This window comes from Myotis nattereri, assembly GCF_964212035.1.
Source record: "Myotis nattereri genome assembly, chromosome: 8".
In the NCBI taxonomy this organism is placed as follows: Eukaryota; Metazoa; Chordata; class Mammalia; order Chiroptera; family Vespertilionidae; genus Myotis; species Myotis nattereri.
The window spans coordinates 13532802-13546369 of NC_138083.1; the positions used below are offsets into that span (position 1 = coordinate 13532802).

General features: G+C 52.3%; 1 protein-coding gene across 1 annotated transcript in view; it reads left to right on the forward strand.

Moving 5' to 3' along the window:
• Positions 1-13568, forward strand: part of NINL (ninein like) — a 109285-nt gene that overhangs the window by 56715 nt on the left and 39002 nt on the right. The window contains exons 6-12 of the mRNA XM_081098037.1: positions 675-865; positions 1637-1789; positions 4126-4296; positions 6840-6976; positions 8113-8253; positions 11619-11793; positions 12903-13013. Coding sequence (XP_080954163.1) covers positions 675-865; positions 1637-1789; positions 4126-4296; positions 6840-6976; positions 8113-8253; positions 11619-11793; positions 12903-13013 — 1079 coding nt within the window. The remainder of the gene's footprint in view (positions 1-674; positions 866-1636; positions 1790-4125; positions 4297-6839; positions 6977-8112; positions 8254-11618; positions 11794-12902; positions 13014-13568) is intronic.

Sequence of the window (13568 nt, forward strand, 5' to 3'; positions counted from 1 at the left end):
CTCATGGTTGAAAGATTTAAGATAAGTAGTGACCAAATGTACTGTCTGGTATCAGTTCAAACAAACAAGTCAATTATAAGACTTTTTTGAGACAGTTGGGAAATTGTTGATTTTGTTAGGTTTCAAGTGGCATTGTGATTAGGGAAGAAATGTTCATATACTTCAGAAATACATACTACATATTAAATTAGGTAGGGGTAAAAGCGAGATCTGGGATTTATTTTCAAGCACTTCAGCAATAGCAGAAAGGGAATCGTTGAAGTCAGCATGCAAAGCCTTTATCATCACAGAGCCTGGGTGACAGGTGCACTGGGGTTCAATGGACTGTGCTCTTTACTTTGGGTAGGTTTGAAAATTTTCTAAAAATTAATTTTTTAAAAACTTTTCATTGTACATACAGATAATGCAGTCCTCTTTTATGTGCTTTCAGTGGTGTGACTTTAGTAGGTTCCTTTCAGAAAAAGCTTTCCCCATGTGGAGCAGAGAGGTTTGATTATGAAATTTGCAAACACAGAATGAAGTTGAAAGAATTGTACCCACCACCTAGATTTCACTTTTGATGCTTTGCTACTCACCTGTGTCCATCTGATTTCAGAGAACTTACAGGCAGGTGTGTTCCCCCTCGGGGCTTTCTCCTGGAGCATCGGGTTTACCTGTCACTCCCTCTGCTTCAGGCCAGCTGCCGCTCTGGGGTTCTGAGGCCTTTGGGAATACCCAGAAGTCCTGCAGCCCCTTCTTCGACACCCCTGAGAGCCAGGTCCGGGCCATCTGGGAAGAGCTGGGCGTCGGCAGCAGTGGCCACCTCAATGAGCAGGAGCTGGCTCTGGTCTGCCAGAGCATCGGGCTCCAAGGACTCAAGAAAGAGGTACAAGGGGCCGGGACAGACCGCCCTCCATGACTGCGATGACTGTGGTTGATGTTGGATCTGGAAAATCCTTTCACCCTGCAGATACTGACTCAATTGTATTCATTTCTGGTCTGAAAATCTTTGGTGACCCCAGTGCTTCTGCTGAAGTCTGCATCCTCCAGGGTCCGTCTCTGACCAGGCATGACCTCAGCCTCACCAGCCTCTAAGCACTCAGGATTCTTCTTCTGCCTATAACACCCTTTCCCCCTACCCATGTGGCCTTGTTCGACCTCTGAGCCCAAACACAATGCCCTCGGAGCCTGACTACACTCCCAACAGCTGTATTCACTCCTCCTTCCTCCTGCAAGGGCCAAGGGGAGGAGGAACAAGCAGTGGTGATGGGGCAATCCCTCCCCCTCTTGCTAAAGTCCCCCTCAGCCCTACGGCCCTTGCTAGACCATGAACCTCTGGGGCCAGGCCATGCTCCATATATACATCTTTTCTATCCTCCAGCAAGTCCCTGCCACATTAGACACTGGAATTTAGGAAGTTCAGGTAGCACCCATTCACAGCAGGATGAAAACTGACCAGATGTGTAGATTTCATAAGCCAGAGCCTGGGGAGGCCAGGTGTGACCCAGCAGTTGAGTTTGGATGGGGACAAGCAAACTGCCCTGCTTGGAGAGGGAGGGTGAGTGGGAGGGTGGATGGGTGGGCTGGGATGGCTGTAGCTGGCACGGAGCTGCTTGTGGGCAGAGCCTCTGAGCACAGGTGTGTGGCTTTTGTTTAGGAACTGGAAGACCTGTTTAACAAACTGGACCAAGACCAAGATGGCAGAGTGAGTCTTGCGGAATTCCAGCGTGGCCTGTTCAATCACGGGCCCACTTCACTTCTGGAATCTTCCTCTCCCGTCAAACTGAGCAGGTCCTGGTCTCATTCCCAGGTAAAATGGGACAATTAAGTCTTGAATCACAGCATGAACTGCTGTCACCCTCTGGCCTTCAGCATTTTTTCACAGGCCTGACCCTTCTGCCTGTGTTACCACAGTGAGCCCAGCAGTTGGTTGGGGCGTGCACACACGTGTGTAAGTGGGAGGCAGTGTGATTTAGATCCTAGAACCACACAGATCTTGGCTTGCTTCTCCCTAGTTGTGTGTCACTGGGTGTTACCTTCGCTGAGCCTCAGGCTCCTCATCTGTGAAATGGGCACCGCATCATTGGGGTTTTATAGGATTCCTTGGTAGTTCTTCGCTATGTCTCCTAGTGTGGGAATCACTGTTCCAATAAGAGAACCCCCTCTCCCTCCTCCTGACCAGTGCCACTGAAGGATTCTGAACTGACCCTAGGATTACCCTCCAAGTGCTCGTTAGCCTGTGTTCTCTGTCCTCACAGACAAATACCAGGTGTCTGCAGTTGGAGGAGAGCAGATTTCAGGCAGTTGTGATTTTGTTTGGTGACTGTTGGCCTTGTACTTGGTTTCTCAGCCCCAGGACAGTAAGGCCGCCCTCTCCCTCCACAGGCAGGCGCTCTGGGAGTCTTCCTGATACTTCTTTGCTGACATGCTGATCCCGTGGTTTGTGGGTGATGGTGCAAAACCAGTGACATTGCTCTCTGCCAGGCTGGGTAATTTGATCATCAGGTTTCTGAATCTGAAGTCGGGAAGAGCAGACAAAGAACAAACTAGGAGTGTTGTCAGGCCACATAGAGTCAGAGACCACAAGGAAGTCCCACAAGTCACGCACGGGGCCTCTTGCCATGTCCTGAGACGGAGGCACAGCTGGAGAGGGGCCTGAGCCACAGGAGCAGGCGCCCGGCCGGCCGGGACCCACCGCTGGTCAGATGCCGGTGGCCCAAGCGGGACCTGGCTGTCCAGGAAGACTGTCCAGGCTGACGTGGCTGCGGGGGGGAAGGTGTCGCAGCCTGGCGTGTGGACTCTGTCGTCACGTGGCAGTGCGTGGTTCTCAGATGTGTGCCACAGATGGAGGTTTGCCTCGGCCCCATCCAGCCCGCAGGGTGGCCCCTGCCCCCAAGCTCAGTCCTCAGAGAGGAAGCAGAGGGAGGGAGCCTAGGGTGGCCTGGGTGCATTTGGGTGTCTGGGTTTGTCTGTGGCGGCCATGCATTCTGAGTTCCCTCTCCTCTTCTGCAAACAGGATACCTTGTAGTGCAGCGTGGTGAGCACCCGTCCTTAAGTAACTGGGAAGTGGTAGGGACACAGTTGAGGGCTGAGGAGGGCAGGCGGCTGCTGCAGCCACAGGAAGGGCAGGCGGCATTAAGGCCAGTGATCTCTGCTGAAGGAGTGAGTGCTGTTAGGGAGGTGTGGGCTGGCAGGGGCTCGGCCAGGCCAAGGGAATGCCATCTGAGTAGGGGAGCGGCCATGGAAGCATTGGGGGGAAGTGTTTTAGGCAACGGGACAGGCTTGCAATGTTCAGGGAGAGCAAGGAGGCACTAGAGCCTGGCTGGGTTAGAAAACAGCAAGGAAAATGATCTTGCCTTGTGGATTCTTATAGCACCTAAGCTTAGGAGGTCAGTTTTCCCGCCAAGAGTTTTTTTTTATCCTCATTTGAGGATATGTTATTGATGAGAGAGAGTGACAGAGAGAGAGAGATCGGTTGCCTCCTATATGCGCCCAGAGCAGGGATAGAACCTGTAACCTAACGGGGAATCGAACCCACAACCTTTTGGTGCACAGGATGATGCTCCAACTAACTGAGCCACCGGCCAGGGCCGGCCACGATTTTTTTGCCTTCATCTTAAAACTCCCTGAGACTGTTTCTGAGGAGAAGCTCGGGCTGTCCCACCTCCTCTCTTTAACTTGTCTTGGGTTTCTTTCCACAGACTGCACTTCCTAGTGCTGGCACGTGCCTTCTTGGGCTCTTTTGTGAAGCCAGGCGCACACCATTACTGATTCGGGGAGAGATGTGAGACTTCTTCATGTCTCCCGCTAGGCGGTGCGTGCTGACAGGCCGGGCCACTCGGGTGCGGGGACATGTTCCTTGCACGGCCTCGGTGGATGGTAGGAGAGGAGGCACCCAGGGTCCTCGAGAGAGTTGAACTGGGTGTAAGCAGTCCTGGGTTCACACCCCACTTTGCCACCTGCAGTGCCGTGTGATCTTGGGCACCCTGGGCACCGGCGCTGTGCCTCTGTTTCCTCGCCTGTGAGTGGTTCTTATGAAGCCTCAGTGACACAGTGGAGAGCCGCGCCCAGGCTGGCGAGGTTGGAAAATGTTACAGATGAACAGGAGGCCCGTGTGCTCACAGCATCTCCCTGATTCCCACACAGGTCCTGGAGGAGGGTGGCTGCCACACCACCACGACATCCTCTCTCGTGTCCTTGTGCTCAGGCCCGCGCCTTTTCTGCAGCGTCGACAATGGCACCGGCTTCGCCTTTCCCGAGCAGCTCATTGCCCTGTGGGCCCAGGAGGGGATTCATAACGGCAGGGAAGTCTTGCAGGTATGGCACTGCTCACCCACAGCTTGCCACTCCGGGAGGCCTCCAGGCTGTGTGGGGCCAGCGGGGGACCTCGGGGCCATCTGCCCACAGAGGCGGCCGGGCACAGCACCCTGTGTAGACACTGGGTGTGGAGAACCCCATGTAGGGAAGGAAGGCCAGTTGGAAACACTTTTTTCTTTATTTTTTGCTGTTAAAATAGAGGAAATTTTCACTTAAAAATAATAAATAAAAAGAGAGGAAACGTGAATCCATTTGAAGGTCGGTTTGAATACTTTAGGCATTTCCCCCAGTGCATTTCAGCCTTGGAGACATTCTGTTTTTCTGGATGAAGGAGGTCAGTCCCACAGACCAGGTGGTGCAGATGTCCTCTTCCTGGTGGAGATGTCTTAGTGAACGTCACTCTCCGAGAATCTGAACGTTTCCTCCCAGAGCTGCCTGCCCAGCTCGTTGAGCTCTTCTGCCCGCATAGCCCCTGCTCACCCCAGATCTTCCCCCACTGGGCCGGGCATGGGGAGGCTCCTCCCAAGCTCCCCTTTGCTCTTTCAGGGGCTGGTCCAGGAGACTGTCCTCAGATGGGCCCAGGCCTCTTCCTAGGGGCCAGGCACACCTCCCCGAGGGCCACAGGGCCAGACCCTGGGAAGAATGCTAGGGAAGTGTGGTGAGCTAGACTGACTATTTTTATTTCCATGTTTCACTTCCTGTTGTTAAAGAAAATGTCAACTCTAAATATAGTAAAGCCTGCCCTCCCTCCCCCCGCCGCCCCTTTGCTCCCATTCTCCAGGAGTGGCAACAGCTAATGGCTTAGTGGGCATTCATTCTACAGAGCATTTTCCTGGCACAAAAAGGAAATATATATTTAAACGTCCCAGTTAATTTTTTTTTTTGTTGGTAAAATTGGTATTATATCCTGTATCTTGCTAATTTGTGTTACTTTTTCTTTATTGTTGTACATGTAGGTTTTTCCTGTTATAAATCTGGGCATTTAAAATGCTTGTATATCCTCCTGCTTTAATGCTTGCATTTCTGTAAGGTTAGATTCCTGAAGTTACACATTTTACCTTTGATAGGTTCTGTCATATTGCCTCCAAAAATGCCCTCATTAGCACAAACCAACAAATGTGAAGGCTCCCAGAGACAACCTTTAAGATAGTCTGCCTCGCTCCTTGAGCCAAATCCTCCTGGGCCTAAACTCAGCCTTTGCCATGTCTTGCCAGCCAGCAACCTTGGGCAGAGCCCAGATGGCAAGGCCAGACCTGGACAGCTGGCCCTCAAAACTATTCTGAGAACTAGAGGCTGAGCCTAAATCACAGAAATTGCCCCCAGGAAGGGCAAAGAGGGAAGAGGCTCAGGGTTTGAAATTCTCCCTGAAGCTCTGTTCCTGAGTCCCAGTATTTGGAGGTGGGCTGGCTGCCATCATAGTCTGACCAGTGGGGAGTCTCAGCCTTGCCTCTGACATTTCAGAATTTACTCTTTTTATTGCTTTTCTGTTATTAGAGCATATTTCCCCTTTTAAAACTTTTTTCTTTTTATTTTATTGCTGAGGGTATTTCAGATGTCCCATCTTTGCCCCACTCCATCCATCTCCCACCCCAACCCAGGCCTTCACCTGTCTATGGTCTATGTCCATGGCCTATGACTACTCTGTGTTTCTAAATTCCTTCACCTTCTCACCCATCCCCCCAACACCCTTCCCATCTGGCAACCGGCAAAATGTTCTCTGTATCTATGAGTCTGTTTTTGTTCTGCTTACTTTTGTTTTGACTTTTAGATTCAATTGCTGATGGATATGTATGTATTATTCATGTTTTTAATTTTTATTTCTTTTCCTCCTTCTCTTCCCCCTCCTCTTCAAGAAGACCCTTTAACATTTCATGTAATACCAGTTTGGTGGTGATAAACTCCTTTAGCTTTTTCTTGTCTGGGAAGCTCTTTATTGACCTTCAATTCTAAATGATAGCTTTGCTGGGTAGAGTAATCTTGGTTGTAGGTCCTTGCTATTCATCACTTTGAATATTTCTTGCCACTCCCTTCTGGCCTGCAAAGTTTCTGTTGAGAAGGATGTCGGGTGGTGGTGCTCCAACCTTGGTGTTGTCCTTCTGCTTGCTTCTTGGCGGTGTTGGTGTCAGCTCAGGCTTCCCCATGCATCTCCCCAGACCCACAGGTCCTTACAGCATCTGACTTCACAGGGAGAAGGGCCTCTCTCCTCCATCCCCTGTCAATCCCCTTGAGTCCTCTGCTTGAGGCATGGCCCCCGTCTGTGTCAGTCACTTTGCCTAGAGAGGGAAACGCTGTCTGGCCTGTGTCACGCCCGCCGCTGAGGCAGGGACGGTGAAGGGGGCAGAACTGGGCATTGACAGGGTGGGGGAGAGTTGTATGGGTGTGGGAAAGGCATGTCCAAGAGGCAGAGACTTTGCTGATGGAAAAGTGGCAGGTGCTGCCTATAGAACAGCATGGATCACGGCCTGGACTGTCCCTAAGACAGCCAGGACGTGTCTAGAGAAGCCACTAATCCTGTTCTGCCTGATGGGTTTTGCTGTTTCCAGAGCCTCGACTTTAGTGTGGATGAGAAGGTGAACCTTTTGGAGCTGACCTGGGCCCTTGAGAACGAGCTCATGATGATCCACGGTGTCACCCAGCAGGCGGCCTTGTCCTGCTATCGCCAGGAGCTGAGATTCTGCCAGTAAGAGGCCACATGTGCTTGGGGTGGGCCTGGGAGTCAGGCTGGTCTGGTCTGGCGCCCTCAATGGGACTGGGAAAAAGCTGAGCTGTGGGAGCAGGACGAGGGCTCCCTGTCCTTCAGGTTTTGTCCATGTGTGTGGTTTCAGTGAACTGCTCAGTGGTCACTGCTGGGGCTTTTGTGGCCACAGAATTTAAGGGCCACTGGCCTTCTCTCCCACTTAGAATTCTTTGTCAAAGTCATCCCTTAGCCCCTTCCAGCAGTTCCACAGAGAAGGATTTGAACTTGACGCTCATCCTGCGTATCCTGGAGCTTTCGCAGCACAGAGGTGCAAACCCTCCAGTCCGTAGGTTGTGCTTCTGAGAACAGCCAGAGGGCACTTGGGTCTGGTGGCTGGAGAGGAAAAAGAAGTATTCTTTAAACATGGCCACCAAGTAACAGACTAAGAATACATTCCACTTTAATTGGGATCAGCTTTGGATTCGCTGAGTATTTTATCCACTGGGGGGTGGGGTGGGAGGCTCTGTGCTCCTTCAGTGGGAGAAATAGTCACCAGAATAGTGAGTGCCGGGTGAATTGAGAGCCTCCGGGGGGTGGGGTGGGGTGGGGTGACTGGACAGTCCAGGGCCACACACACAGATGGCCTTCTCTCTGGGTGACGCACCTGGCACTCACTCAGATGCCAGGCTGCAGGTGTCGGGGCTGTGGCCAGGCAGGGTATTGGTTGGCCACTCTGCTCCCTTCATGTGTCCAACCCCAGGTTAGGTGCTGAGGACTCCTGGGGTCCAAGTCCCCGCGGGAGACCTAGGGGGACACAGATGAATTCTCACCGTTCGGTGGCCTTCTGCGGGTGTGGCCCACTGTAAGCCTTTAGGCTGGACTTCTTTGGTTCAGAAACCTTGTAGAAACTTTCCTTGGCAAGTCATTTAACCCCTCTCTCTCAGTGTGCACACCTGTAAAATGGGCATAGTAATGGAACAAACCTCTTCAGGAGGTGCATGGTGGTGGCGTGAGGTTAGAGCACAGCGCTGGACCATGCCGTGCACCCAGCGAGTGCCGGCCCTTTTATCATCCATGTAGACACAGAGCTCGCTGGCCCAGACCATGTGTTCTGTTAACGTTGTCTCTTCCCTGCGCAGGGGGCAAGTGGAGCAGATGGTGAGGGAGCGAGACAAGGCGAGGCACGATCTAGAGAAAGCGGAGAAGAGGAACCTGGAGTTTGCGAAGGAGATGGACGACTGCCACTCGGCCCTGGAGCAGCTCACGGAGAAGAAGATCAAGTAGGTCCTGCCAGTGGTGCCGAGCCCAGAGCTGTAGCTCCTCGCAGCAGGGCAACAGCTTCCCAGCCGTAGCTGAGGGCAGTTGTGGACAGAGGGCTGCCACCAGCCAAGGCTGTGGTCATGACCATGGCAGAGCCGCGGCCCTCTTGTTTCACCTGAGCCAGTAGGAATCTAGAAGACACACCTTTGGGGGTGCCTTTCCTTGAAAGAAGAGAGAGGGGTGCATTTAAAAAGTGGCCTGCCCTCGCCAGCTTGGCTCAGTGGATAGAGCGTCAGCCTGCGGACTGAAGGGTCCCGGGTTCGATTCCGGCCAAGGGCACATGCCTGGGTTGCGGGCTCGATCCCCAGTAGTGGGTGTGCAGGAGGCAGCCAATCAATGATTCTCTCTCATCATTGGTGTTTCTATCTCTCTCTCCCTCTTCCTTCCTCTCTGAAATCAATAAAGAAATATATTTTTAAAAAAAGGTGGCCTTACCAGCCAATCAATGATTCTCTCATTATTGATGTTACTATCTCTCTCTCTCTTTCTGTTCCTCTCTGAAAAACAATAAAAATATATTTAGCCCAGCCGGCGTGGTTCTGTGGTTCTGCGTCGGCCTGGGAACCAGGAGGCCACAGTTCGATTACCGATCAGATGGCACGTACCTGGGTTGCAGGCTCTATCCCCAGTTTGGGGCATGCAGGAGGCAGCCAATCTATGATACTCTCTCATCATTGATATTTCTATCTCTCTCTCCCTCTCCCGTACTCTCTGAAATAAAAATATATATATTTAAAATGTTTTAATTAAAAAAATATTTTTAAAAATCTCAAAAAAATAAAATAAAAACTGGCCCTGCTCTTTATGGCGGGGTACATGGTGGAAGCATTTAGCTGTGCACGCCTGTGAGCTGCAGGGAAAAGTCCTCTCTGCTTTCCTCACTCTGCTCTGCTTCATTTATGAGGTCTGTCCCACTCAAGCCACGTGTTCTGTGTGTAATCGTGAGACAGATGGACATTTTGAGACAGGGCTAGTGGATGGCTTTGGAGCTTGTTGCCTCAGCAAGAAGGAGCCTGACATGGTGGAAGAAGCTCAGAGCTCGAAACCTGACTGTAGGCATTGCACTGGGAAGACCCCTGGTGAATGGTCTACGCTACTTGTGGGGCTGGTAGCTAGACAGACGGTACAGTTCACTCGCCACAGTCACATAACCAGTGTGGCCTGCGGTTTAAACCCCAGGTCCTCTCTCTTTGTCTTACGCTATTTCTGAGAGAGCATAGGCCCAGGCCTGCTTTATCCTGGAAGTGTCAGAAATGGACCCTTAAGCGAGAGGAGCCCTGAGGGGTAGAGAGCGCATCACTGTCCCAGGATAGGGTTGTCCAGTCATGGACATCCTACGTCAGCTCACAAGGGCCCCACCAGCTCCCTCTACACAATTCATATACTCAGGGTTCGCAGGGACAGCCCTGGCTGCCCCTCCTAGAACTGCCACCTTTCCATGTATCACAGTCTGTGGGGGAGCGGCCTCAAATCCGCATCCACACGCTTCCTGTTTCCTGATTCCAAAGGCCTGGGTTCTCTTTGCCTTCCTGGGGTGGCTAGGGAAGGCCAAGTGTAGCAGGTTGAGATATTGGCCTGCTCACCAGTTGGAATCCTCACCTTCCTCTGTGGGTGTTGAGAAGGCGTATGTGAGAGATTGCATCAAGGGATGTGAGTGTGTGAGAGTATGTATCGGTATGAGTGAGAGTGCATGGGTATGAGTGAGTGTGCAGGTGTGGGTGTGAGCATACACACATGCATACTCACTTCCACCAGCTCCTGTACTCTTAACAGGATAATAGTAATTTTCAGGAAAGCTAAAAATTAAATATCCTTTCACCAAACTTTTAAAACCATTTCCAATCAAACTTGAGAAACTAAATAAATATGGTCTCCCTCACTATAAAGTGGTGTCTGCAAGGCCAGGAGCCCCCGTGGGGAGAGATGGGCCATGGACATCTTGACTTCCGCCTAGGCCAGTGATGGCGCACCTTTTGAGCTCGGCGTGTCAGCATTTTGAAAAACCCTAACTTAACTCTGGTGCTGTGTCACATATAGAAATGTTTTGATATTTGCAACCATAGTAAAACAAAGATTTATATTTTTGATATTTATTTTATACATTTAAATGCCATTTAACAACGAAAAATCAACCAAAAAAATGAGTTCGCGTGTCACCTTTGACACGCATGTCATAGGTTCGCCATCACTGGCCTAGACGCACCGAGCCGCTAGGTGGAACATGTGCAGTGTTCATCACAAAGGAGCATGTGGTTAAGAAATAACCGGGTTTTGTTTCTGCTCTTGTCAACAGTCTCTGTTCAGCTGGTTCCCTTGCAATGTCTAGCCTTAAGCTTCCCCATTTACCATTTCTTGCTGAGCAAGTTCCTATGGGTGAAACGAGAAAATTCAAACCGTTGATTCTTGTAGCTACAGATGTTTAACTTTGCTCGTCTGAGATATTATCCTTAGTTCCCTGACTGCGCAAAATAGGGTGTAAGGAACTAAAAGAATCTTGAAAGAAGCCAAGAGTGCAATAGCTAGCACATTTCCCCCCATTTCTTGGTGCCTCTTCCAGCCTCCTAATGGCCCTTTTAACAAGATGCTGTCATCAGCCTCGTCACATATTTGGAAATCTCGGTATCTCACCTGAGCGTGTGCAGGACCTATTCTGGCCACCCCGGTTGGTGACACCGAGACCTTAGGGTGCTGGCTGTTTGGGACATGGGAGGCGAGGGCCCACAGGGGCCTCCTTAGGCTCTGCAGCAGCCCAGCTTCCACGCAGTGCTCTCTGTGCAGCACTGCCAGCTCTTCAGCCCCCAGTGTTGTTCAAGAAGAAAACTCCTTTTTTTTTTTTAAAATATATATATTTTATTGATTTTTTACAGAGAAGAAGGGAGAGGGATAGAAAGCCAAAAACATCGATGAGAGAGATCGAACAGCTGCCTCCTGCATGCCCCCCAGTGGGGACGTGCCTTCAACCAAGGTACATGCCCTTGACTGGAATGGAACCCGGGACCCTTGAGTCCGCAGGCCGACGCTCTTTCCTCTGAGCCAAACCGGTTCGGCAAAAAACTCCTTTTTAAACAATCGCATTCCAGCTCCCAGGAGGGGTACCCACCGTCAGTCCCAGGTGTAGGATTGAAAGGAGGGCCCTGGCCTCACAGCACGTGCTGTCTAGCTGAGGAACAGTGGCCCCATCTGTCAAGCAGGAACTATTGAGTCCAAGACCGTGGCCAAGAGCTCGTGCAGGGGAATTCCAGGGAATGAAGAGGCCTTGTTGGCTGGAAAGGTGTCCCTGGAGAGGCAGGAAGCCCAGTGTGATGTGCTGTTGTGTGCCTTGCAGACACCTGGAGCAGGAGTACAGAGAAAGGCTGAATCTCCTGCGGTCTGAGGTGGAGATGGAGCGTGAGCTATTCTGGGAACAGGCCTGCAGGCAGAGAACCATGCTGGAGAGGGACCTGGAGCGCTTGCAGGCTGAGGAGGCCAGCCTCCGAGAGAAGCTGACCCTGGCTCTGAAGGTAGGTAGGCAGGGAGGGGGAGGAAACGGAGGAGGGAAAGGACGCCTCCACAGGGCACCCCACCCAGAAGGAAAAGACAGAAACGAGTTTACCTGCTGGTCCCTCCTCCCACACCCCACATTTTCCTAATCACGGATTCAACACCTCCTGGAAGTTTGCATCTCTGTGGTAGGGAAATCCCTAGGATTTCAAACTGAGGAACGTTTGCCATGGAGATAGCGCGTTTCTCAGCCAGAGCAGAAAGGGTCCCGGCTTCGCCAGCACCGGCACTGCCCCGGCGTGCTCTCTGGTCACCGGGGCAGCAGGACAGGTGGGGACCTGAGACCCTTGCGCTGTTCTCTGGGTCTGTGGGCCAAGGTGAGGAAGGGCCAGCAGCCCTGGAGACCAGAGCACCTGTGAAGTCAGCAAACCTAAGCCCACCTGCTGCCCATGGGTGTGGCCTGGGGCACAGGTGGTTTCGGGGCTTTGGTGAGTGTCCCTGGACCCACAGCCATTCTGCATTGGGTTCAGTGAGATGTCCCCTGCTCCTCCTGTGCTCCTGCCTGTCTCTTCCTCTCCCAACTCAGAGCCTGTGGGTTCTCTCACACCTGCCTGCTTCCCTCAGGAGCAGAAGCCAGGCACCCAGGGGCCTTGACGGCAGCGAGCACAGGCCCTGCCTGCTCTGCCTCTCTGGGCTCTCCCCCGAGCTGTCCTCACCTCTCCTTACAGGCTGCCCGTGTCTGACAGTGCTGCCTTCCTCCCCGGTGGACCTCTGAGTGGTAGTGGTGCAGCCTCAAATCCCTCATTTAGAAAACAGCTCCGAAGGGCCTGCCACTAGCCTTTGCTTGTGATACGCATGGCCTTCTGAGCACTTGGAATGGGAGGAGTAGAGGCCAAGGGAAGAGCAATGAGCACTGGTGAGGGCTTTGCAGGTCTGTCCCCGGGTAGCTCTGCATTGGCCCCTGCGACAGCCGCCTCTGCACGTCAAGGCGTGAGTGCCAGGCACCACGAGGTTTCTTCCCTGATGATGAGTGCTACTGGGAACAGGCCTCTCACTCAGAGGAAGGGCAGACCTGCCCACAGCTCCCTCTTCCACTCAGAGCCTGGCAACCACTAGCTGTGTCTTGTAGGAAAACAGCCGATTACAGAAGGAGATCATCGAAGTTGTGGAAAAACTTTCGGAATCAGAGAAGCTGGTCCTGAAACTGCAGACTGACCTGGAGTTTGTTTTGAAAGACAAGGCAAGTCCTTTTGCTGACTCTTAGTCTTGAGAGAGGAGCCTGGGGAGCTGGGTAAAAAGTATCAGGGTGTTGAAAAAGAATATCGAGGTGGTTGGGTTTAGTTTTTCCTGTTAAACTTCAGAGAGAAAATGAGCAAGGTGAATTTCCCTCTGTCCCGTTCCCCCCCCCCCCGCCCCCTTCAGGCCAATGCAGGGCTTTGCATGTGAGCCTTTTAATGGTGAGACCAGGGCCAGCTGGCACCATCGACCCCAGTGACAGGCTCTCAGTGATGAGGGGCATGGAGGAGAGGGTAGAGTTTGGTGCCCACCACAAGGTCTCCCACCCCACCAGGCCCTGCCCATCACCTGGGGAGTAGGCGGGGAGAGGAGTTGCTGCACTGGGGAAGGATCCAGGCAGGGGGTGTCCCCGGGAGCCACAGCCCGATCATCCTACTGCCCTGAGACCTTTTAAACAAGGGCAGGAGGGAAGGAGGAGGAAGGGACTGGAGGGTGTAACTGGAAGTGGTGAGCCTTAGGTAAAGAGCATGAGGGGTGACAGCATGCACTCTACCTGGCC